The 26,434-nt window shown below is 41.8% G+C and overlaps 1 protein-coding gene across 1 annotated transcript in view; it reads right to left on the bottom strand.

Annotated features, from left to right (window-relative positions):
- Nucleotides 1-13,217, bottom strand: part of unc5da (unc-5 netrin receptor Da) — a 149,314-nt gene extending 136,097 nt beyond the window's left edge. The window contains exon 1 of the mRNA XM_031860061.1: nt 12,639-13,217. Coding sequence (XP_031715921.1) covers nt 12,639-12,723 — 85 coding nt within the window. The 5' untranslated portion in view covers nt 12,724-13,217. The remainder of the gene's footprint in view (nt 1-12,638) is intronic.
- Nucleotides 13,218-26,434: the final 13,217 nt, after the last annotated feature.

Consider the following 26,434-nt stretch of genomic DNA (forward strand, 5'->3'; position numbering starts at 1 on the left):
GTCAAAGCAGTGCTTCTCTCAACCACAATTAAACCCGAGCTTCCAAATGTAGAATATTATATAATGTATTACACGATAAGCACAAGCAGCAAATGATTAGACAGTAATACGCATTGGGCCATGAAGTGCTTCTGGGCCAAATGCTTGTGCTATTTTGTCTTGATGGTATACTGGCCGGCATGATCACGGCACAATCGCACATGTAGGTTTGTGTAAAGTGGCTGAAATTGAAGAAAGAAACGGTGAACATTGTTATTTTAAGACTCGTCTGTAAAATCCCAAGTTGTACATTTTAAGAAGAAAGAATCCGAGTGAAAGTCCTGAAATCAACAGATCAGGGCCATGGTCCACCCTCAGGGGAGCATGAAATGTGTGTAAAAAAATCTTGACAGGTGTTTGAGATTGTGTTGCGCTGGAACAAAGTGTTGGAAAGAGAGACCAAATGGACTAATATTGCTATCTAAGACAGGCATGATCTTTCAATCGACAAAACAATTGACAAAAATAAAAATGTCTTCCATGTCATTCGTTGTTTTCTGTTATGAAAGAGAACCCTGTCTTTTGTACTCTTATCTGTGTTACAGTTGTCAAGAAAGAATGAGTGCCCCGAGCCCTTCTTGTGTTTCAAATATGAGTCATAGAAAAGCAATCGGACATCAGCAGCAGGAACAAAAACAAACCACTACAGACATTTTGAAATTGGTCAGAAGAAGATTCTTTAGCAGTCATCCAGCAGAATGTAATGCAGCCGCCCAAGTCGGCACTTATAATGTAGAACAGCACATGCACCAAACGGAACCTACCAGTAATTCAAAGTCGAGTGCGTTTGAAGAGCTTGGTAAATGATATCTATGGCTATTGATTAAATTGAAGCCCTTCACATTACATTATGGACTCCACCCCATCTAAGAGTGAACAGAATCCCTATATGAGATGGGTCATTACATCATTGGTTTCTGTTCCGTGTTGAGAGCGTTCTCCATTAGCCCTGAAAAACAAACCTGCTGCAGCTGTAGGTTATCATACACCTTGTAGGTCAGCCGAGAGGAAGCCGAATGTGAGCGGTATATTCCCTCAGTATGTGAGGGCTACAACAAACACTGTATTCAACAGACAACAAAGACATGGACAGGACCAGGCCCGACAAAGGAAAAGCAGCACACACAGTGTACTTAAAGCTCAAAAAGATGGCGATTTCGGTAATCTTTTGCAAAGGTCAAGAGCCGGCAGTGGTCTGTCTTGCTCTTACCTGTCTGGCCATACAAAACAAGTTTGTTCAGCATTGACATCAGTTTATTTCATTGTCATATGAACAAAAACAAGGAAAGTTTTGAACATGCAAGAGCATTTTTTTCCCCCCATTCTTGCTTTTTTTTTGATTGTTGGCATTCATTTGCTGGGACCAGGAAGGACCTGTGTTATCGACTGACTATGGATCAGGACCACTCCAGCCTGGAGGCTATTAGGGGAGCGAGCAGTTCATGCTCCGGCCCTGCCGTTCCTTAATTGGTCCCCTCAGAAGCCCGGCGCACACAAACCTTACAATCGCCCTGGAAGATTGTGCTGAAGAGAAAAGAGAATCGCTGTGTGCAAGCCGCTTGGCATCGATTACCTCACTCTATCACTTCACTTTCTTCTTCACGGTTATTTTTTTCACCTACAGATTAGAATCAGCTGGGCTGATCTTTGAGTAAACCATACAAGTCGAGATAAAGAGGAGTAGACCGAGGAGAAAATGGCTGGAACAAATGGGAGATGACTCAGGACTGCCTACTGGGTAATTGGGTTTTATCCTCTCATTTTATCAGGCCTTGTTTTGGATTACAGCTATACAACACACACACACACACACACACACACACACACACACACAGGAAAATGAGAATGATACCTTGACATTAGCAGATTTCAAGATAACTGATTAGGAGTGGGAGAATGAGACCCGTGCTGCAGTCTAATTACAGTAGTCACACAAAAGAAAAGCTAATAAAGAAAAGAAACGCGGGGCTTTTCACTCTCACCACATCTGGTATCAAGGTATTGGACACGGTCAGGAAACACAACGCACACAAAAATGTCAACACGAGACACTGCGGCACAACAGCTTGTCTTTTCCGTTTTCACATTCCAATTCAAGGCAGGCTCATTTCAACCTGACATTTCAATTTAAGATACAACACGACACACCCCTACACTACAATTCAGGGCTTTGAATATGGATCTTGTCAGTACATGTGTACGCTCTGGTCAGAGACCATGACAGGATGACAACTGATCCTCCGCCAAGTCCAGCCCCTCGAACGCAGACTGGCCAATCATAGCGTAGCATCGACAAATAACCGACCGTGCTCCACAGACTCTAAAGCAATCGTTAGAGATGTTTGAGGCTGGTTTTGTGATTTGGAGCTGAAGTCACGGTTAAACGTTGTGCAATAGTGATATTTGTTACCTGGAGAGGTTGGAAGGAGATATAAGTCTCTAAAACGTTACGTTTCTAACTAGCGTTAGAACGAGATACTAAAGGTCTACACATGCTGTTTATGCTTTTTATTGTTGTAACAGTGAATGAAGACCTACTCGGCTTCACGGGAACACTGATGTTCCTTCACTTCACTGTCTTCTGTCTCGATCAACAGGTGATGTGACTTTAAAACTGTGATCTGTAGTTTTAGCTTCCATCTTTTTAGCCTGTTTTTAATGCTGAATCAGTTTGATAACCTGGATATATCCTTCAGGGGCATATTGTAGACCTTTCTGTCTGCTTCTCTCTGAAATAGCTTTTTCAGTTTTGTCCCCAAAAAGGTATATTTTTTCAGTTAGTGACAGTGTGTGCTCCATTGTAGCTCAGCGTGACACAGTAGCAGCAGGGGGCGGGGCTTAACGGTCAATTGCACCCTCTAATACGCAATGGTTCACACCCACTTCTATCGTGACTTTTTACTAAAGCCATAAAAAGCATTAAAATGTTTCATTGAACACAAAAGGCACTTTACCAGCAGTTAGATCACTAGGTTAAAGAGGACATGACAGGATGTGACAAAGTTAACCCTTTCATTCGCTTAATATACATTTATTCATAGCTTTTTCCAGTGACCTGTTTAAAATCCACCCTGTCATTAAGAGATATATATATACTGTAATTTCATCATGTCTAAGTCTCACGTGTCCAACCAACTGGTACAGGAAATGTGGTAAATTCCTGCAGCTTGTAAAACGAGCGCTGCAGTTTAAATATGGAACCAGCATGACGTCTGCCAACCCTAAGCTATGTCGTAGAGTCGTTTCAGAATAAACTACATGCCCCATGTTGACTGCAATAAGGAACATATCACCCAGTGCGACAGCACGGCTGATTTAATGTGTTTTTAATAGTTTCTGTATACCAGTGGAGCTCTATAGCGCTTTGAGGCTTACGGTCAGCTATTCATACTGTGGTTACACAGAAATGGATAAATTCATTGTTGGTTTTGGTGTCTTCAGAGAAATTGTTGATGAAAAAAATGACCAGCTTTTATTGCTAAATAAAACACACTTGTACATATATGGGCTATAAAATTATAAAGTAGATAATGTAGCAGCATCTACCGTCGGTCCAAACCAGCTAAGATGAAATGAAGCAGAAATAGGCAACGCTATTTATTGATTGGGCCGTCTGTGAGGTGAAAAAAAAGCAGTCTTTAAATGAATGTAGCCACATGGATGCACAGGATAGATGTTATCTATCTTACTGACAAAGGAGAGTCCTTGGCTGAAGGGGAACCTCATCAAAGTTACACATGCATAACCTTGCAAAGGTGCTCAGAGAGCAGAAGAAAACACACAACCTTACGAATGGATGAACATTTAAATTCAACTGTTCCAGTCACTAACTAGTGTCAATACGGTGAAAGGGATTCAGAACAGCTCAGGGAGAATGTAAATAAAATGGGATGTTTGTTAACATTCTGTTTTAAAAATGCTTAATTCATTCTCATTTATATGTAAATCAGCAGTGCAAATAGAATTTTTTTGGTTTCTTGTTCAAATTCATTATTAAGGAACTGTGACCAACCAGCAGGCAAAGACTGCAGGAGATTATGGAGCTACAATACACCAAGAGGACTGTGGACAAAAGCAATATGGAATGACTCACACGAGCTTTTATCCACAATCATTTCGAAAAAGAAAAAGAAAAAAATACGATTCTTCAGCCAAACATACTTCAGGAAATAAGAACTGCATTATAGTGTGAAAAGAACACTTGCATTGTGAACCCTGGTCTGGGTTAATGGTCCGGGTTGGGGGGGGGCTGGGGTTGTGAAGCTGGAGCATTAGAAAGAAGCTCTGCAGTTCTTAATACTTAAGAGTGACATTTTAGGGAGGTAAAAAAAAAAGAGCTGTTTCTGGCACAGTGATGGCCAAGGAAGGGAAGGACAGCTGAGCAGTGTTGGCTGATCGAGGGTGTGAGGGTCTACCAGGGGACGGAGGGAGGCCTGCAGAGGGGGCACTACAGCAGACAAACTGGGAAATGAGCTGCACAGAATGTTCAGTGAACTTTCAACTTCTGATTATTGAAGACACTGGCTGTTTTTTTAAAAATAAATACTGCTCTTCAACGCCAAATAAAAAACACAAAAGGAGACAGTTCAGGTGAACAGTCGGAGAGAATAGGTGCAGTGAGTCACAGTGGGGCTTTTAACAGCTCCTCTAAACACAGGTGTGCTTGTTGTCCCATGGAGTTTACTCTGCAAGAGGTTTGTTGTTCTTACCAAAGCTCTCTGAGGTCAGACGGCAGATTCAGAGCCTACAGCACGGTGAACGCATGTATTCTAGACATGTCGCTGGCGGTGCACAAGGTCAGTCAACTAGATTAATATAAATACACCCAATAAATAAATAATGATATTTACTTATGAGGTGGATGAGCAACATGCATTTTATACCCGTAGGGGTATAAACCCATGGGGTTTACCCAAAATATTTTTTCAGCTTCATTAACCTCTGTGTTCATTTATTCAATTTTACTTTTGAAAAACATGCAGTGTAGGATTTGGCGACATCTAGCGCCGATGTTGCAGATTGCAACCAAATGAAAGTTCTCCCGTGTGCCAAGCGTTTACGGTGGACCAGTCCAGAGCCAGTGTTTGGTGAGTCAGTTCTAGGCTACGGTAGAAACATGGTTAGATTTGAACACATCTTGATCACATTATAATTTACCATCGCCTAATACTAATATTTTCTGAATACAGCATGAACCCATCATAATGCAACTCAATGCAAATGTTCATGTACATTTACAATTGTTTATAAAGAGAAACTGATGAAAATTCAAATCAGTTTATTTACTTTTTTGTTATTACACACTGTTTTAAGCATTTATAACATATAATAATGACAAATACTTGCCTGATTTTGAAAGCTACATTTCTCCTGAAAAAAGGAGCAAAATAATTTTCAAAAAAGACATTGTCTAACACATTTATTGAAGAAAAAAGACAAAAAAGACCAGGCGGACCTTCATAACTACAGTGTTTATAGGGTTATGGTTTGCCGACGGCTCCGTTGTTTAGCCAAGCAGGACTGCGCTGCCTACCGGCTGCTAACAGCTAACATTAGCTCTCCTCCTGCAGATTTCAACACTTCATTTGTTGTTCACAATGTGGCCTTATCAACTGTCTGGTTCCCTCTCCGATTTTAGACGCCGTTAGTCTCGAGTGAACAAGTACTGTCGAAGCACTGCTTCTGAAAATCACAGGCGGCATCTTCAAACACCAACAGAGTTTTGTTTTATTTCTAGAATGACAGAGCTTGGTTGGTTTTACAACACACTGTCACACATGACTACAGAGAGGTATTATGTAGACTTCATACACCAAGAGGGAATCTTAAACCCCATCCTGCAATTCTGACACTCACAAAAGCACCAGATAGCCGTTGAGAACAGACAGGGCTCCATAAAATAAGGCCAGGCATGGAGCTCTTTTTCCCCCTGCAGCTTGGGGTGTCATCTGAATTGTTTTTAGTAAAAAGGGAGAGGGAGAGCGAACCTTACTTGGATTCACGAAAGGAGGTCTAGATGTAAGGAATGTGTACAAACAACCCAAACAGCTACGCACCCATTAACCAGCAGCACAGCGTTCCGGAGACAGAAACAGGACAGAGACTAAACAAAAGCCAGAGCATTAAATGAGATCACAGTCTGTCTTAAATGACAACAATTTCCTCAAACCATTAGAGATGGCCAATGTCAAAGCTAACATGGTTGAGGACTACAGCATACACGGCCATGACGGCATGCGTTTCTTGAAGTATACAGTGTATTTCCAATAAGTTTCATATCAACATTGTCACGTACAAAGGTCTGTGTTGAATACAAAAAACAACAAAACATTGATTCTGGCTGATGTGTTCTTTTTGATTTACTTTCATTTTTTCCCCCTCACTCGACATCAAAACTGGTGCTTGAACATGTTCACTTCAGCACATCAAAACACTGCAGCACGCACACCAACACACACACGAGCAACCACTGAACCCCTACTTTAATCCAAAAGTCATTAAATATGCATTTGCTTTTGATTACTCTTGAAATGAATTCATCAGGGAGAACAGTGACAGGTGCTCGCTGTAACTGACAAACTGCTGTGGCAGTTACTGATAACATGAGACACTTAGGTATTCTGCACTGTGACCCTGCTGTTTTTTCTCTCCCTCTCTCTCCCTCTCTCTCTCTCTGTCTCCCTCTCCCTCTGTTTTTGGCTTCAAACATTCCCGGCTCCCTCTCTTCTGCCTCTCCACGCTCCAGCTCTCCTTTCTCCTTCAGTCAGGTGAGGTGAGAAATGATACCAGAACCGAAAACATTCGTCACAGCAGCAATCCACAGAAACTAAATTACATGGAGGGGGATTGCCAGGGAGGAGTGGACAACAAGAAAGGATGAGGGGACGGGATATTTATAAAATTAAAAGTGCTTTAGAGGAACGAAAACTGCTACCTATACTGTAGGCACAAACTGGGAAGAGAGAGGTGTGGGGGGGGATGTTTGGCATTGAAGTGAATGGCGTATGGCGTGAATCTTGCCTTTTTGGCAACGCCCTTGAGTTAGCCAGTGAGGCATTGAATGGTGAATTGTGGATGAGCAGTTATCTCCAAGGCTTCCCCTTTCAGTGTTATTAGAAAACCCATGACAGCAACGCTAGCTCTTATCGAACAGAATGCATCAAGGCCGCCAGAGACGAGGCCAAGAGGCAGATCTGCAGGAGGCGGCTGAAATGGCAACATTTGACACCCTGTCATTCTCTCGGCATTCGGGCCATCAGATACCACGCAGCGAATCCACAGCGCATGCATTTAGTATGCATGCAACATGTATAAGTTATGACGGAAGAAACATCACTGTATTGTATGCAACTATGAATATATGATGGAGATGCCACGGGCTGATCCTCAGAGTCGGGCATGCTTCAGTGAACACCTTTCATTACTGTACTCCACATTTCACTATATGCACTGGTGTGTATGACAACCAGATTTACAAATACACAGACTCATAGGAGCTTCTCATTTTTAGCCGGTACTGGCAGCAGGTCAGCCAAAGGTCATTTGTGAGTGACTTAGACCTGCCTTCTCTCTAATAGCCAGCAGGGGGCGACTCCTCTGGTTGCAAAAATAAGTCAGATTGTATAGAAGTCTATTAGAAAATGACTAATTCTCACTGAATTTTTTAAAGCTTACCTCTGTATACACGAGTTCTCAATCGCTTGTTTATCTTCTTAGATACAGATCCATTTATTAAACTATGGTCCCATTTAAAGATGATAAAGAAGGATAAGCTTGAGGGCGTGGCCACTTTGTAATCGACAGGTCGCTACACGGCATTGGCCATGTTTCCGTCTTTGAACTTTAACCTTTTCACATTCTGTGCTCAGGTCATGAAAGTTAATTGTAACACTTTGGTCACCTAAAAGTGTCTCGTTCGGTTGACTCTTGGTCCGCTGCTTGCAGAACAAGATGGCGAGGGCCAAAAAGCCAAACTAGAGGCTTCAAAACCGTAGTCCACAAACCAATTGCAAATAGGTTTTTCAACTTCTCTAAAAAAATACTGACTCCAAACAATAGAGAAACAGAAAACAATAACTGTCTCATAACGTAGAAAGATTCTACAATACAACAAAGAAAAAACCTTGACTGCAAAGCGGAGAAATCTGCACAAAACCACAATGGAATTAAGCAGGAAATATGACATTACATCGACAGATATATCATGAAACCATTGTTTTTTATTGGTGTAAACAAAAGGATTCTGTTCCAATCAATCGTACCTCTCATGGGAATAGGATGTGCAAAAGCTCGTCTATTGACCAGATTCCAAAGTCTCTATATCCCCTAGACTAGAAAACAATAGCTATCCGATTAGTACAGTAGCTCTGTCCAACACAGACTGGCAGACGCTTTATCAGCGTAATGTCTACTTCCAAGCCAAATGTCTTTTATTTGCAAAACATTCCCAATCCTTTCCCCCCATCTTTCATCTCCAACTTTCTGCTTCAACTGTAGACAATAGAGCCTACCATTGTTTGTCTGCTGGTGAGCTTAGATCCCTCTGAATGTGGAGAGGAACTGATGGAAGAGGGGGGGGGGGGGTGGGGTTGGTGAGCTGGATGGAGAAAATGGGTTCCCTTTGAATAATGCAATAGCAAAACTGGGCAATATGACCACCATGCGATCTCCTACTGAATTGGAACAACTGTGGATACCAGCCCATCTGTGCTCGAGAAATTCATCTCCTGCGAAATGTCAGTTAAATCAAAGCTGATGCTTGGAAAAGAGTCTGGCAGTCGTTTTTTTTGGGATAAATAAAACATGGCAGAGATGACTCCATTGCCCTTTATTCCACTCTCTCAGTCGATCTGGAGTTTGTTCACTTACGCCACTCTGGAGCCGGGATGGAGTTTTTAAGCAGCAGGAGGTACATTGGCTGCAGTGACGAGCCTCAGGCACGCCGGGCTTTTCAAATTTGATTCAATTAAAAGAAACTTTATGTTACTACATTTTAATGTATTTGTGTATTTCGTGAATATCTCACAGTGATGCTGTGTTGTTGACTATCATGTTGTTTTTTTCTCCCCCCAGATCTATGCGTGACATTCTGGTTGCAGGAAGGTTAGAGTGGCAGTTATGCTACCTAACCTACTGTAGCATGATGGAAGGTCAATCAGACGTCCGTCAGCGGCTTTGCGTGTGGAGAGAGAGCGGTGGTTCGCTCCAGGCTTAACAGTGTTGTCATGTCAGTGTCACGGCATTGACTTCACCCCGATAACCTCACAAAGGCCATCGGGCAGAGACGTTCCGATACCGTCTTGTTGCTTTCCAATAATTGAACTCGGCAGATACCAATGATGAATCTAGAAAGGCATAAATAACAATTCCTTTCCTAATTTCTTAAAGTGCAGCCACAATTTCTGAGAAAAAGAGCGAGACGGCTCTCTCGTTAGCTACTACCGCCATCGAGTTTGGACGCAGCGTTCTGATGATGGAAGCAGCTAACGAATGAGCCGTCTCGCTTCCTTCTCATCTCTGTTCAGTGCTGCATACATACCGCTCGAGCTGGATGTACTGATCCGGTAGCGAGTGACAGGTGTTGTTGCTCCTGTGTAGCGTACTCACGTACCCGATCAGGCATTTTAGGCTGCAATTCCAATACTGGGCAGTCTATCCAATTACCAACAACAATATCTTGAAAACATATCACCACTGTAGTTAGACTAGCATCGCTCCTTTGCTTTTTCATCATCTATTTGGGCGACTACCTCCTTCTACTACCTCCTCCTTTCCTTATTGGCCAAAAACCAGCTACATGACCATCGTTCAGTGCTCTCCAACTTTCCCATACTGTCTGCGTCACTGAGCCTCAACTCAAGCCAAGAATCATTTGTCAATTTCAATCAGGAATGCCAAACATTCCTTTGCTACAGCTTCTAAGAATTGTGAGGATTTGCTGCTTTGTCTTATGCGATAGTATTTATTGAATATCTCCATGTTTTAGTCTTGGTTTGACCACCCAAGGAAATCAATATCACTTTGGGTTTCATGAAATTGTGATGATATTCCACTGAACCATCAATTAAATCGAGAGAGCAATCTGCATATTAATTGATAGTAAAAATAATTGTGTGTTGCAGCCATAATCTACTAAACGAGAGGGACATGCTTCATGTCTGTGATGTCTCTGTCCAAGCTCTCAAAATCCACACATCAAGTGTCACATTGTTTTGAGGTTGGCTTCAGTTGAAATGTGACAATTGAGCATTTTCCTGATACCATGACTTGCCCTACAAAGAAATTAATTTAGAAACACATGGTTTACGAAGCAGCGGCCCTTCACACAGATGACTCACATGTGACACACTCCACACACACACACACACACACACACACACACACACACACATCAACATATCCAAGCTGTGGGGCACCAGCTCACCCTTTCACTGCCAACACTGCTGCTGCTTCACTGGTCACACGCACAGCAAGCGCCTCTGTTGCGTTGGGTGCTGCCACTCAACATCTGTGGAGCCCCGTCTCCTCCCTGAACCCACCTGTGGGCGGTGCTTCTAGCTTTTCTCCTTTGGGGGCGAGCGTGTTCTCGTCACTTCGTGTTCTCTCAGTTTAAACCGACAGCTCGCAGGTGAGTGAGAGGCTCCCGTCCTTACAAGGCATGAAGCATAAATCAGGATCCCGAATAATTACCGCACATGAATTTAAACATCCGTGTGTGTGTGTGTGTGTGGCTGGATCACTCAATCCTTTTTGTCAACCGCGCTCCATAACTTAGCTCTTCCTGTATGTTTTACATTATTGAGTCCATTTTTTATGGAGTCTGCCTTTTCCTCATGTCATTTCTGCATGAAGTATTTGACTGTTGACATCCATATTATTGCACAACATAAATATTGATTCCACAGCCTGGCAGAAAGCCATCGCAGACGTCAGTTTACGACAACATGTATATCTATGCGGCTTATGAAAACTACACTGCACGCACATTTCACTTTCTTGCACTCACAACGTTATTGTTCCTTTTTCTGCCAAACATAGGTCACTCCTATCAAATATCATGCATCATTTTACATGGAAATGTAGGCACTGTGGAAATGCTGGTCATGTAATGTACAGTCAGTTTTCGAAAGGTCATATTCAATGCCTCTTATTTTTTTCTTTAAAAATGACAAAAATCCTCCTGATCTCTACATGCAAAGTTGCCCTGAAGATACATATGCATAATCTAATATTTATGCTATGCAAATTTCAAAAGTTGAAGCTAATTTCAGAACTTTGGATGCAAAAATGAAAACCCTGGGGCTAGGTAGCTAATTGACTTGCAAATGCATCTTTGTTTCACTGCCATGTGAGCGAAAATGGATGTCAATAGGTCAGGACAGATTCAGCAGAAGCAAAAGGGAAAAAGATTTCATGATGACCATATAGGAAATATGTTTTAAACAATGTATAACAGCTCGGTCTCCTCTCAGGCCCACCTCACCAACTCATCAGATAAACAAATCACCAATGTGTGCATTAAAAACACTCATGATAAAAGTGGTAGTTGGGTATCCGATAACTTGTATACCCACTGGATGATATTTTTTGCACACGGCTGGGGAATTAAAAACAAAAAAAGGCAAACACAACATTTATGCAAGTATAAACATTTAACGACTACATGTATATTGTACATAGTCGTTAAATGTTTATACTTGCATCTGTTCTACTTTTTTGTTGTCCTTGTTTTATTTTTTCTTCTTTATTGGTAAACTTGTGTGTGTACGTTGAGAGCAAAGTGAAATTCCTTGTACGCGTACACGCATACATGGCCAATAAAGCTGATTGTGAACCAAATACCATGTAGACGTTTCAGAAGTGACCACACAAGCCCTCAGGCAATCATCTCCATTTAAAGCTTGGGAATATGCTGCATTATGACTGAGACGACGTAGCTTAGTTTAAAGAAGGGAGGCCATGTTCTTCAATGCCACTGATATCTCCTCTACAGGAAACCTCTCAATGAACCAGTTCATATAGTTAGTTAATGAGACCCTCCATCCTCAGCATGCGTTTGCTTCTGCAGCCAAAAAAATTATAATTAAATGTGTAAAAAAAAAAAAAAGGAAGTCAAACTTGTCACAGAGATGAATAGTGAAACATTAGTGGCACAGCGGGCTATGGTTACGATATGGAATGATACCATCTCCCTTTGCATTACAGTGGGAACGTGGCAAAAGGGCAGCAGAGCGGATATGATCGGAGCTGTCGACGTTATCTGAGCAAAACGTCTGTGATTTGCTTAATCTCAGCGCGATACACGAAACTCTGCACAGTTATAACCTTTAAAAAAAAAACATTACTCAAGTGCTGCAAAGCCGAATCAAAACTTGTCAGAATTTGAATGCATGCTTAAAAACAATGTCTGGGCTTCTTTGAATACGCACACATCACACACACACATTGTTGGAATATCACTTTTCAGAACCCAAACACACTAAAAACCACAGCTCTCTGTCGAGGCTCACACGGCTTTTTCTCTCTCGAGTTTATTCTCAAAGACCTCCCCCATGGGATACAAACATTCAGCTCAAAGAGAGTGTCTGTGCTGCGCTTACCTCTCGCTAACGTGGCCGGGACTCGCGAGCCGAGGAGCACGAGGATGCCAAAACTCAAGTAGCATCCTCCCGAAAACTGTCCCATCACTGCTCTGCGTGTCTCCCTCCCCGTCGGGTCTGGGGGCACCGGACTCGGGTCTCCAGCATTTGTCGTCTGCTGGTCAGGTGCCTCCACACGCGCGGTCCCGCGCCCGGACGGACGCCACCACCCCCCCCCCTCACCACCTCCGGTCCAGGTGTTTGGCACGTTAGTGTCCGCCACTGAGAGCCGTCAACCTCGCGGAATCGCAGTGCGGAGGGAAACGATGGAAAGTGGCGCAGAGCTTTCAGAGCAGTCCGCACTCTGCCGCGCGAGGAGAGGGGAATAATTAGACAGGGCGCGCGCGAGCCAACTGCTTTTGGGTTTTTGGAAGGGAGAGAGAGAGAGAGCGCGAGAGAGTGAGATGGGTCTCGTCCAAACCCCTGTGGACCTGTTGAGGAATTACAAAGGTGTGTGTGTGTGTGTGTGTGTGTGTGTGTGTGTGTGCGCACGTGCCTCGTTTGTGCGAAAAACAACAGCTTTCAATTATCTCTCTCCCCGTTGTTGTTTTTTCCCAGCTACACCCCGAGCCTGTTTTCTAGACTGCAATGTGGTCCTTGAAATCGGCACCACTGCGTTGGAGCTCTCGCCAGTGGCGTTGTCTGGAAAATTACCTTTTCACTAATGAATGCCCATGTTCAGCCTATGAGCATATGGCCATGTGATTGGTGTCCAATTGCCAATTAAGCGGGGAGAAGCTCATTTAAGTCAGACCTCTCCCCGAATGTCCCCTTTTCAGATGATTTCAATCATCTTTGGTCTCTTTATTGGAGTGATCAGCCTGAAGAGGTACATAAGCAGAGGTGGACGAGATATTTAGATCATTTTCTTGAGTAAAAAGTGCATTTTCAAGTAATTACAGCATTGATATTCAGAGAAGACATTTAGGATGTAAATATAACATTTTGGATCATTATTACTGAAGCATATAAACATCCTTGTAATTATAGGGACGGCAGGGGGTGGAAGAAATGTTCGTCTTGAATTTAAAAAAGTAACATAATTAGCTAAATTTATTTGAAGTATTAAAGTACCTACTATGCAGGCAAATTGGCTTCTGTCACATTGTGTTGTTACATCTTATAGGACAATTATTATTGATGCACATAAACAGCACATTTACATGGTGGCTGAGGTGAAGATTGTATTTGACAGACTATTAAGAGTGTTCAATTTGCTGTTAATAATGCATTGTTTTTGTTATTCTAATCATGGTGTCACAGTTGATATATATTCAGGCAACTGAGGGGGGAAGACTCAAACACGGACAAACACACACGAGGCCAGCAGGTGTGTAGGAAAGGAAATGTACCGGAGGCGATGATCAGGAACAGGCTTACAAGCTGGCAACGAGATGGCAGCCCAAACAGTCAGACAAATCCAGGAGGGCACGACTGGTGAACAGGAACAGGTGGCTGTGCACAGCACTGACAGTCTGGCACTGACATGGGGAGAGGAGGCTGGTATAAGTTCTGTCAGGGCGATTGGAGAAATGAGACAAAGGTTGACGCATGGGAGTCAGGTGAATGGGACATCTGGTGGACAGGTAGAGAATGGCAGTGGTTGCAAAGCATCATGGAAATACAAAGCTAGAATGTGACAGACAGGTGGGACAGAGAGGCAGAGGTTGTAATGATAGTTTTACTTTTAATCTGAATTTGTAAAAACTAACGGTAAAATAAATGTAACAGCGTAAAAAGTACAACGTTTCCCTCTGAAAGGTTTAAAGGGAAATACCCAGAAGAAAAGGCTCAACATTTTAACTTCCAGATTACATTCGGACATTTCTGTATTAAAAGTGAATACATGTTCTGCAAGTGTATGTTTGAATATGCAAAGAAGGCCTTATCTTATCAATGTGCTGATGTAAACATTTCCAGAATAACAAACTGAACATTGGATAAAGCCAGCTTCAAATGTCTTGTTTAGTGTTTTTGTTGACGTATTAGAGTCCAAGGTTTTTACAGAGGAGGTTTTGGATGTCTCTGTTTATCACTCCATAAATCAGAAACTACGGTCCACAGCCATAAAAGGAATAAATGTTGTCCAAATCAATCTTTGAATGCTGAAGTTCGGTGTGTGCAACTGCTACTGAAGTGGCTCAGAGGAAGATAAGAAACTCATTTTGAGTTAAACTATAAGATATCACCACTAAACCTCCCCAGGTGATTACTGACGAGTTTTATGATATGTTATGTTTAATTATGCAAATGTAGCATTTTCTTATACTAACTTTTTGTGAATTTAAGAGAAATCTACACATACAAATAGACAAACAGCTAAATGTGTATTATGGATGTTTTCTTTCCATTAGTCTGAAAAAAAGGCATGTTATGAAAGCAAAAAGCCCCATATTGATCAGTGCATGAAAAGCAACGTTTTTGCCTGCGTCCCCCCCTACCTAAACGGGGTACTTAGGCACAGTAATTGAGTATATGTACTAATGCTGTAAATGGTTGCGTAGTGCATTGCATGACGTTTTATAAACTAATCATATCTTTTGAAAGATCATTTTTATCTGAAAGGTAACTTGTGGAGTAAAAAAGTACAATATTTCCATCAGAAATGTGCTGCAGTGAAAGTAACATTAATACTCCAGGAAAGTACCTCAAAGTCGTCCGTATTGAGCTGCTGTACTCGTGAGAATATAGTGATGAGTCGCTGTTTTATCAACTGCCATTGAAATGTATTGAGATAACATAGCCTTCCAATATCAATATAATATCTACTTCCCCTGAATTGTTGCCACGCTCGCTTATCAGCAGTAAATGTTAGGAGGTGCTGTCCCGTTCGGAATGTGTGTCTGTTCGTTTTTTATGTAAATCACTGCAGTTTGACCTTCTCTGACATAATTACCCTGTTGACCAGACATTCAGTGGTTCATTTCCCACAGTTGTTGCCAGGGTTTATCCCGTCAGGCAAGGTTAACTACTTGATAATATTTCTAAAGGGAGCCATATACTGTGCATTAACTATTTTTGAGGGCCTCAAGGCTATTGAGTTACCCGACAGACCGTGAACAATAGCATGCCACTGAAAGTGCTCTTCTTTATTGTATGCCTGTTTTATTATTTTGGAAACATCAAGATCGTCAGCTTGAGACATTCACTTTGCTACAGTACACCGTATCTAACGCTTCCATGTCTTGAACTGATGGATTGCTACCTTGGGGGGGGACTGCGGCTCAGTGGTGAGAGCGGGTTGTCCTTGAAACACAATGGTGGCAGTTCGATCCCAGGCTCCCGCTGTCTGCATGCTGAGGTGTCCTTGAGCAACATGCTGAAGTTGCATTTCATGTAGGCATATGAGTATAGACGGCATAAAAACACTCAATAATGTGTGTGTATGTGATGATAAGCCTGGGCTGATGATTGACAGTGAAAGAAAACCGACTAGATGCCCCTAGTTTGTCTCGTATTGTGTTGTATTTCCCCTAAAATGCTCAGGGAAGTGTTCAACTGCTCCATTGTGGGAAATAACGCTGAGATGCATATTAGTGGAGGACGACTACAACGGCAGCTTTTCTCACAGGACCAGAAAACATTGGCTGTGGAATAGAGCAGTTTGAGTGTAGCAGCCCAAAACAATAAAAAGCTCATCACAAAATAAATAAATAAACAAATACCCTTTTCCACGGGGACGAGATAAAAGCATGTTTTCAGCCTTTAAAGATGCATTTGCTCCATCCAGCGTACAAAGCAGACAGGGCCAAACGCTCATACTTTTTTGTTGTTGTTATTTTGTTGTTTTAAATCCAGACTTCTTAATTTCTCAAAAAGATGTCTTTGGTTTATCGTGTCACAATTTAATGCTGGAGTCGATGGTATCTTGGTCTTAACTTTTAAACACTCCTTATGGAAATGTGTTACCTCAACATTGTACAGTTCTTCAAAATTGTATGTGCAGAAAAAAACACTTCATGGCCTTATTTGACAAGAAGGACAAAGGAAGCATGGTTGCGACTTCTCATAAATAAAGACGATGCAGGGAAATGTCCTGCAAATACATGTGAATTTAAATAAACAGACATGCTTACTTCCAGATAAGGTTCTATAAAGCAAAACAATCCGCAGTATTTGTTGCTGCCTTGCTTCACCTATCTGATGGAGAGTGTTGCATACATTCTCTGGTGGCAGTGTGCAAAGAACAAACAGTTTCTTGCTTTCACCACATAAAGTATTTAAAAGAACGAGGCACAAACTTCACGGCCACCAAGCTGCAGCAGCATCGGCTCACAACAGCAATGAGTGACACAAGCACTAATAATCCACCTTATTGTCTTTGGTATATCAAATTTGGTGTGAATCATGGAGCTCCTTTTGTTTTCGTCAGTGTGTATCGCCAGTGTGTGTACGTTTGCAGGGCCTCCACTGAAGAACAGTGACTGTCACTCATTCCTCAGTCAGTTGAATCCAGAAAGCTCTGCCGATGAGAGTGATATTGTTTGTTAATCCATGCAATGTTTTGTTGACTTTGCACGTCGTTCGCAGCATCACACTCACGCTTCCCAATCATAATGGTCCACAAAGTGTGTGTAGCAAGTGGAAGTTATTGGTACATTGTTGAGTGTTTGGCCACTAGTGGCACTGATTACATTTTCAAACGTTTGATTATTTTATTCTATTTTATTATTATCTCACTGTATCTAGGTGTCACAGATATGCGATCTACAAAAACACTTTTCATTAACCATAGTTTATGCATGTGCAGATATTGCAGACAGTGAGAATAAAAAACATGATGTCAGGTATCTCGAGGTTTTGCTTACTTGTCCAGCATATATATTCTTGTTTGGCGATAGAGTAAGCATAGACACATCCTGTACAGCTGTATGTGTATGAATAAGACGGGGATTTTTATTTTTTGCAGACTTAAGGGTGAAAGCTGTTGTTTGTAACATGTTGTAAAAACCGAGGCGAGAGTCAATATAAGAGAAGAGAAGAGGAAAAGACAGCCGCTTTGTAAAGCTTTCGTGAGGTAGGAAATGCATTTCACATGTTTCTTTGGGGCTTAAGGATACATACTGTGTTGGCGAGTAATGTTGAATACAAATTATGATAAAAACTCCTCAAGGTACATTTGAGTGCATCAGTTCAGAGATGATAGACAGTTACTCATCCACCCTCCCTTACAGCTAACCTGGAGTTTAATCCAGCAACCCCCAGAGCCCAAAGTACCCGGGGCTCTGCAATCTTGCAATGCTTATTCATTATACCACATGTGTGTGTTGATACTGAAATAATTGGCCTCACCTTTCAATCCACCATTGTTCTTTTTTTTTTTAAAGGGCGATGAGGATGTGAATAGCCAAAAGGTGCAACTATAGTACAAAAGACAAGAAAGAAAATCAATGTATTGAGTGTATTTTTCTATTTAATTCAATAGTATAGTGCTCACTATTCATATATCCGTCACTGCAATCGATAGTGGAAGAGCTTAGACAAAAGCAGCATTGTTCATTGAACAAATCCCTCACAAAGTGCACGGTTTTACCCTATAAGTAGAATTTGTACGTCATGCTTAATGTCTGTAAATGCAAGACACAATTGTTAAGTAATTCATATAATAAAAGCCAGAGGAAATAGTTGCATCTTAATTACTAATAACATAGGAAGGTGCACTTAGCAGAGTGCAGATCTCAGCCAGGTGTATCTGCAACAACCACTGCTGTATTGTGTAATTGAATGAATAAAACCCAAGAATGGCTAGACACAAATGGGCTGTAATGCATTGTAAAACACATTACATTCAAACTCAAAAACAAACAACGATGTATGCAGGCAATCGGCTCAAAGCCGTCATATAAGACATTTCATATAATCTTGCCAAAACAAAATGAAACACACCGTGCTGTCTGCCTGCGTAGCAACGGCTGAGAGTGGCAGCGATGTACTCAACAGAGTGTACTCGTAGTTCCGTTAGCTGTTAGCTGTTATCTGCTGACCAAACACACCGTCCAAAACAATGAAAGTGTGCAAACTGCCCCCCCCCCACTGTGTCTCTGAGCGCAGAGTAGCAGCTGAGATGCAGCAATGCACTCAGCTGTGTTATCACTGGAGCAGTGAGTGAGGAGCCAGCAGGCAGTCAATGGCAGTATGAAACAGGCAATAAAAGGTGTTCTGAGAAAGTGTGAGTCAACACGACCACCAGAGGTCCTTGAGCATGCAGCCATCACTGGCCACCCAACATATTATGCAGTTTGCTGCAGCAGAATGCGACATTAGCCGTGGACAGACACAGAGGGGCACGTTCACTGGCGCACACACACACACCGCCAATCGTATGATCCTCCTGTCGAAGAAAATAACAAACACTACAATTCCTATCAAAGTTCAAAGTTGAAAATGAGCCGATATTTTGAAATAATAATAAAGTAAGGCATATGATTTCTTTTCTAGGTTTCTGGAGATCAACTAGAGATGCAAACATGCAATAATCGATTCAAACATCAGATTGTCGGCTTGATCTCCATGCGTCACGGTCGCACACACGCAGGCAGTAGCGCATGCTCACAGTACAAGCTTGTTTGCGCCTCAACAAGCGGTGATAATTCCGTGATCCGAGGCGAGGGCTGACCGCCTCCAATGCCGTTGTGAAAGGGAGCTGCATTAGGAGGGATGCATTAGCAGTAGATGTGGCAGGGAGCTGGTCAATAACATCTTTTCATCTCTTATAAAAGCAGTTCTCCTCCCGCCAGGGCGTAATGACAGTCATGTAATGGAAAAGAGAGAGTCAACACCATGGTGCCCCCTGAGAGGCAAATCATGTTCTTGTGTAGGAGGTCCAGAGAAACCCCATATATAAATATGTGACGCAATAAATGTGAATATATGGATCTACAACACCCCATATACTCCTTTTGAAAGAACTGATCCCCAGAATAATAACATGGAAAGATTCGACTGTATTATCTGTTGCACGTACTTTGTTTAATGTACTAACTGAATACAGCTGCATTCAAATATTTGTGGCTTTTTATACGATCAATACAAAATTTCTCTTTTGTCAATATGGTGAATCTACGCTGACAAACATACTGACAGCTCTGTATAATCCTTTTTATGTGCCTAAATAGTGTAATTAGTTATTTATAAACTGAAATAACTGAAAGACTGAAGGACTTGTGGCTTTCATGCACACTGCATCATCGCAGTAATTGGTTATCGCCCCCTGAAAGACGTTTGCTCTTTGCCTTAGAAGAAGAAAGAACCATATGTCAGTCTACGAGCGATTGTCCTGTTCGGACTGATTACCTCATCTGAGACGTTTTGATAAATTGTGATGATTTAATGATAAATCATTAAAACGATTGATCCAAGTTCAGTTGGTCGGGCTCATTGAAGACGGGCTGTTCAGAACAAGAGACACCTTTATAAAACAGGCCTTCGACGACCAGCTGAAAGAAAACCCAAAGATGTCACATGGGTATTGAACCTACAACCTCCAGGTTTATGACTGGTTTCTCAACTAGCTGAGCTATCAGGAGACAGCTCACTCAGTTTTATGAAAACCTGGATAAGGTTTCAGATGCCTCTGCCTCATTTCAAGGATGTTGTTCTTGCTTTTGTTTTATTTCTTTCCTATGGAATTCCAAGGCTGTGATGTTGGCCAGAGGATGCCACGTAACCTTCACAGACATCCATTGTGTCCCATAACTGGGATACTTGTGTGCGTGTTTCTCATCCATCTCCACAACACTGCCTCCTCCACTGTACAAAGCCGTCATGTTATATTACTGTCGCTGTAGAATAACTGCTTATTACCTCTTGAGATCACAATGGCGGCGCTCTGTTTGGCCTTGCCAGAGAGCCTTGACTTGAGTGTAGGTGGCAGCAGGTATTGAAGAGTTTCTAGATGATGGTTGCCAAATGCTGTGGGACACTGCTTTTAGAGGAGATGTTGCACTGAGGTGTACTTTAATCATTCTAGCAAACACTTCCAACAATGACAAGGCCCATAAAATATCTTTTCAGATCCAATGTTGACACGGTGTGGAGACCCTGTCTAGCACAAACTGGCACAAGCTTGGTCATGTTGGGAACGGATGTCTCTTAGGCACAAAACCCTAAAAGCAGAAGCATATAGCAAACATAGCATTAGTTATTGAATGTGACAGCCTTAAACGAAACATTGCTTTAACTCTTTTTCTAAAACAAGGTATTGCAACAGCTCGTGTAAAAATGCTGTACTGACAAAACAGCTCTGACTCTTCTGTTTATGCTAAAGAGTGAGTACAGTAGGGAGAGAGAGAACAGTCCTATTTTGATGAGGCAAACACACAGAGCACAGCAGGTTATCTGTGACCGTGGTGTCCTTATAAACACAAGGCGATGATGCTGAAGACGTGATAGAAACATTTAACCAACATGTCCTTGCTTCTCCCCGTGGTGTTCGACTGGCCTTCGGACAAAAATAATAGATAGAAAATTACACCGAGGCATTGTGTGGGAGGTTTTGCTTTTCTTGTGTGCCAAAAAAACGGCTCGGTCTAATAGAGATTATACAACATCCATGGCTGAACAAAAGATTCACTTATTCACTGTTTCTCCGAACTCATGGTGAAAACACAGGCGCAAGAGGTGAAGCAGCAAAACACTACCATCAAACATGACTCATTGTTTTCTATTTCGCTGCATGGCGATGTCTATTTTTTTTAGCAAGTTGCGAAAGTGGATGTTTTGTCTGTCAGTTAGGATGGCAGACAGACACGCTGTTGCTTTGGAGAGGAAGCCAGTCAGAGGTGCAAAACAGAGCGGTAGCTTTGTAGTTTCCATTCAAAATTAAACTCAAATCTTAAAGCAAATTGATTAAAGCTACTGATTGTGTTGTCAGTTCTCCCAACATCGTAACCTTTCCTCTCTTTTTTTTTTGTAATATCGGCTCTGTAACTCTGCTACTTGCCACAGTTATGCGAAATAGTTGCCATGAAAGTACCTGTTGTGTTTTTCAGGTAAGTGGGTGTGCTTTGTGCTACCGGGTTAGCTTGCTGAGCAGCGGCTCTCTCACTCGTTCTTTGGGTCAGTGGATGAGTGCTCACCGGCTTCTGGTCTTTGTGGGGAACATCACTGTCCGCCCATTTGTCGGCCCAACTATAGCGGTTGCCGGCGCGGCATTGGCTCATGTGTACGAAAATAGTCCCTCACAATGGCGTTGTAAGAACTACAATAGCTCCTAGTTGTTGTGGTATGGACACAATACAAATTCGGTTCTTAGAAGTATGAAAAAGTTCCTCCAGTCTGAAAATGTCTGATGTGGACCATTGTTAAGCATACTGAAAATAATCCTGGAAACAAAGCTAGCGTCCTGCGCTGTGTTGTTCGTGCATATGTCTGCTCAAATCGGAGAAAAGCCAGGAGCAGCTTGCTTTTCTGTCTTTTATTTGATTGAATAAATTCAATCAAATAAAAAAAAATGCATTCTTGCACAGTAAACGAGTATCTAGAAAATGTCACTTTCAATGTCTGAGAGACATGTGCACAAGAAGCAGAGGTCCATGAAACTGTGTGTGTGTGGCTGTGTGTGGTATTGGAACCAGAACACACTTTGTACAACACAAGGAGCCCATCGCCCTCGAGCAATGGGCTCCAGCCTGAGAGAGCCATCCCAGTGACAGGACTTGGGGTCCATGGAGCTAATCACACCCCTGGGACATGTTCTTAGGCAACAGTTTTTGTTGTTGGTACTTGGGGATTCTCTACACATAAGGACAAAGAGGGATAAAGTCAGTCTGAAGGTCTTTCTCTACCCCTGCTCATCGTCCACCTTCGTCTGGGTGCTGACTGCAGGAATTCATGTGCTGGCATGTGTGAGTAGATTAAGTTAACAGCTCTTACTTGCAAATAGTCTCACATCTCTGAACTGATTCACTAACAAATACTGAAAGCAAAGGCCCCATGAAAGCAATATTTATACTGATCAATTGAATTCATCACTTAAAAATCCATACTGCTGTATTCCAATTAAAGGAATAATCGCTTTGAATGAGATAAAAGTTTACAGAAGGTTTTTTTGAATGCAGTTTTTTTGCTGTTTCACATAACAACATCATCGCTATTCAAAACCAAAGAAGCAGCCCCCTGGGACGTGCTCTCAGGCAACACTTTCTGTTGTTGATGCTCGGAGACAGAGAGGAATGCAGTCGGTCTGAAGGTCGTCGTCTTCCCTGCTCATCGACTATTTTTGAACGCTGGGTGAAGCGGAACATAAACGCTAATATACAGCACTTTTGGCATGAGCATGTCTAGATTGTGGCTTTGCATTATATAACGTTCAAGGTAATTGGATGTCTGATTCAAATACAGAGCTGAGAGGAGAAGAAAAGGGCAACACATGTTTCTAAGTAATCGCATGATAATGTGATGAAGATATGTATTGTTATTTTGAATGACAGAAGTATCGATACAGACTAAAGGACTAAATGTAACCAAAAAACTCATTTTAACCACGGATGCTGAATGTACTGTACCATCATGCATCAACTCCTGTCATTTGTGAGTGCTCTGTTATAAATGACAGCGTTTCTAGACGTGTATTACGTGGGATGCTTTTAATAAATGTATTTAATGTGAGGAGAATTAATATTAGGTGGTTTTAGATGCTAAGCACCTCATGGATCAATCACGCTGTAATCCCCAGACATATTCATTCATTTATTCCACTTCTAACATGAATAAATCCTCTGTCATGGTATATTTAATCCTAGATTTTGATATTGATACAGGCTATATATATTTAGATCTTTTTTGTTGTCAAACAGGTATGTCTGTGTTTGGTTAACCCAGTGAATTACCTGACAAGATGCAAATTAATCTCAAAATACCATACAGCAGTCATACTTGTTCATTTTTAATTATTACAGGTCTAATACAGAGACATTAAAGGGATAGCTTCCTGGATAAAAAACACTCCAATCAATTTTCCACTGGCTTTGTATCGTTGCGGTGTGGGTGTTATGTGTGCAAGGGTTGAGCGTGGAAAAACCACCCACATCGAAACGATACAAAGCCAGCTGAAAATCTGCAACGCTTCTCTTTAATTGTGTGTTCTTGTTTCACTTGCAAAAGAAAAAGCACAAAAAGTGCACATAGGTTATGATCAGGACCTCTTCACCCAGCTGAGAGATCACACTCCTAAGACCAGAGAAAAACATACCGTGTGTGCAATAATGTTACTTCCCCCTCCACTCGAGTCAGTCTGCAGCGATGTACCACTCCTTGTGTTTTATGGAAATCAAATGCCATAAATTGACTAACAGGGCTCCCCCAAAGCCTCTCCAGTAATCTTGCCCTGAAGCTTCTGACATTCACGCAAAGGTGAAGACAAACCGTCTTTGGTGATTGGTGCAATATCGCCCTAGAGGTTAGAGCAACTGCCAATCAGAGGTGTTGCAATACAGCTAGGATTCTGATCCAGAATGATTCTGTTGAGTGTGCTGTAATTCTCAGGAACCAGAAGAAGAAAAACAGCTACAAGCGGCTGCATCCAGTATGAGAATGAACACATGCATCATCTCATTAAAGCATATTCTGTATTTTATTTCATCGTCTTCACTTTGAAAGTCTTTTGACATTTCTAAATTCATTATATATCAATGCAAGTGGAAGATGCTGCAGAAAATACCCAAAGAAGTGAGGTTAATAATGCAGGGCAAGAGTAAAATACCTGACATACGTATATAATATACATTCTTGAACTTTACTTGTGTTTTCTTGCTTGTGGCAAATGAAAGATTTAAAATCTTCTGTGTTCCTGAACTCCTTCTACTCATACCAACCATTCTAATTAAATGGTGTTTTACATTCTTTTTATGTCGATGATTTAAAGAATTGAGCTCTTAACGTGTGTATGAATACAAACACGCATACATGGCACAGGCAGTGAGCGAAGAGCCTCATTCATGGACTATCTACTTAATAATATACTCTTCCTAATGTACTTCAGTCTTGACATATTTGGGTAGTTGCGCGTTTGTTAGTCGAAGCGTTATAAAGGTAAACAGTGTGTAGCAATATAAAGAAACATCAAACTGGGCTCACTGCCAACCGTGCCACTGGCAGTGTACATCTGAAAACAGCATAAAGATTTCGCAGAACAAAGTTCAGATGATGCATCACATCCTCTGAGACTAATTATCTGTTTTTTGCTTTCTTACCCACGCAACTCTCAATTTCCCCTCCTTTCAAAGCTAAACACAGTAAATTGTGTCAGGAGATGAGTCGGTTATTATGTGAGGCGAACCTTTGGTGTTTTGAAACGTAATATTTAAGAAATGTTGACTGTAAATCTACAAAGAAAAGCACGACCTCTGTGTTAAAACATTTCTGCTCACCACATTTATTTCTATATGATGAAAGAAATATCTCTCACCTCTTGAGGTTGGATTGTGTGTTACCATGCTTTTTGTGCTGCAATCAATAGCTATGATGAAAGAAAAGTAAATTGTGGATTTAATAATGGATGCTGCATGTCTATGTCAGCTCCTCTCCTGACTCCACCACACGTTTGCTCACTGATGTTAATTTAACTTGAGGTTTTGTTCTTTGAACACATGCATATTTCTGGGGTGGCAATCTGAATCACTTTAGGAGCGATAGCTTTTTCATTACTCAACACATTGTTTGAGGATCTGCTGTCTTGCTCCCCCGCCCACAAACACATGCACACACACACTCACACACACTGAACCCCAGTCAATCTGCACCGCCTGCTACATTTACGCCCCATTAGTGACCTTGTCATGTATGTTAACATTTCAAAGGTACAAAAAGGCTTACACATGAACAGTATTTAAGAGGCACTCCTGAATCAAAGTTGTACAAAAATAAGACAAGTATGCAAGGTCTTAAATCAGCGCTCAACAGCTCAGGTGTTTTGCTTGTCTGCCTCTTTGATTTGTACCTCTGGGAGACAGAATGACACCCTTTACCTTCCTTCCGCCGTCGACCTTGAGCGGGAAAACCAGAGGAGGGAATGGGATTGGCTCAAGCCCAAACTTGAATAGTCATCTGTCCTCCCCAATCAGTGAGCCTTTCTCCATTAAAACATAGGGCAGAGCACCGAGTGAAGACACATAGGGGTGAAACGCAGGTGTCGGAGTAAAACAGAAGGGAAGCCGAAAAAAACTCTTAACGTGAAGCCTCCCCCCTTGTTGGATGCAACATCCCTGGAGAGATGAATGTAAAGGCCTGAACACATGTTGAGACATGAGGTAAAGTTTGTAGCCATCAGTGAGTGAGAGAAAGAAGTATTTTAATAAAACAGACTGAGGCTGATGAAGAAACATGCAGATTAGAGCGTTAATAGCATTTTGAGCCCAAATTCAAAATGCTCATTTATCTATTCTATCCGGGGACATCAACACAGAACAAAATGCACCACATAGAACAGATGTGGGGTTGAATCCCCTGCGGTCCTGGTAATTCTGGTTCAGTGCTAATGGGCCTATATTTTGAGGGAAATAGCTGCAGGGTTCATGTGCAACACACCTCATGGATCCATGGGCTCACTCGCTTGTTTTTTTTGTTTTTTTGCTCATCTGTTGATTTTCCTGGTGACAGTTAGCTTGTCTGACCCCCAGTGGCCATGAGGAGGCATGGTTCATCGATGACACCAAATCTAATTATGCACATGCCTCCTCTGGAATGATAATGAGCTGCTCAGGGGTCTTTGGTGTGTCCTTGTTATAAATCAAAAATCAGAAAAAGAAGGATTAAGACGT

This window comes from Anarrhichthys ocellatus, unplaced genomic scaffold, assembly GCF_004355925.1.
Source record: "Anarrhichthys ocellatus isolate YVR2014 unplaced genomic scaffold, GSC_Weel_1.0 scaffold23, whole genome shotgun sequence".
Taxonomy (NCBI): domain Eukaryota; kingdom Metazoa; phylum Chordata; class Actinopteri; order Perciformes; family Anarhichadidae; genus Anarrhichthys; species Anarrhichthys ocellatus.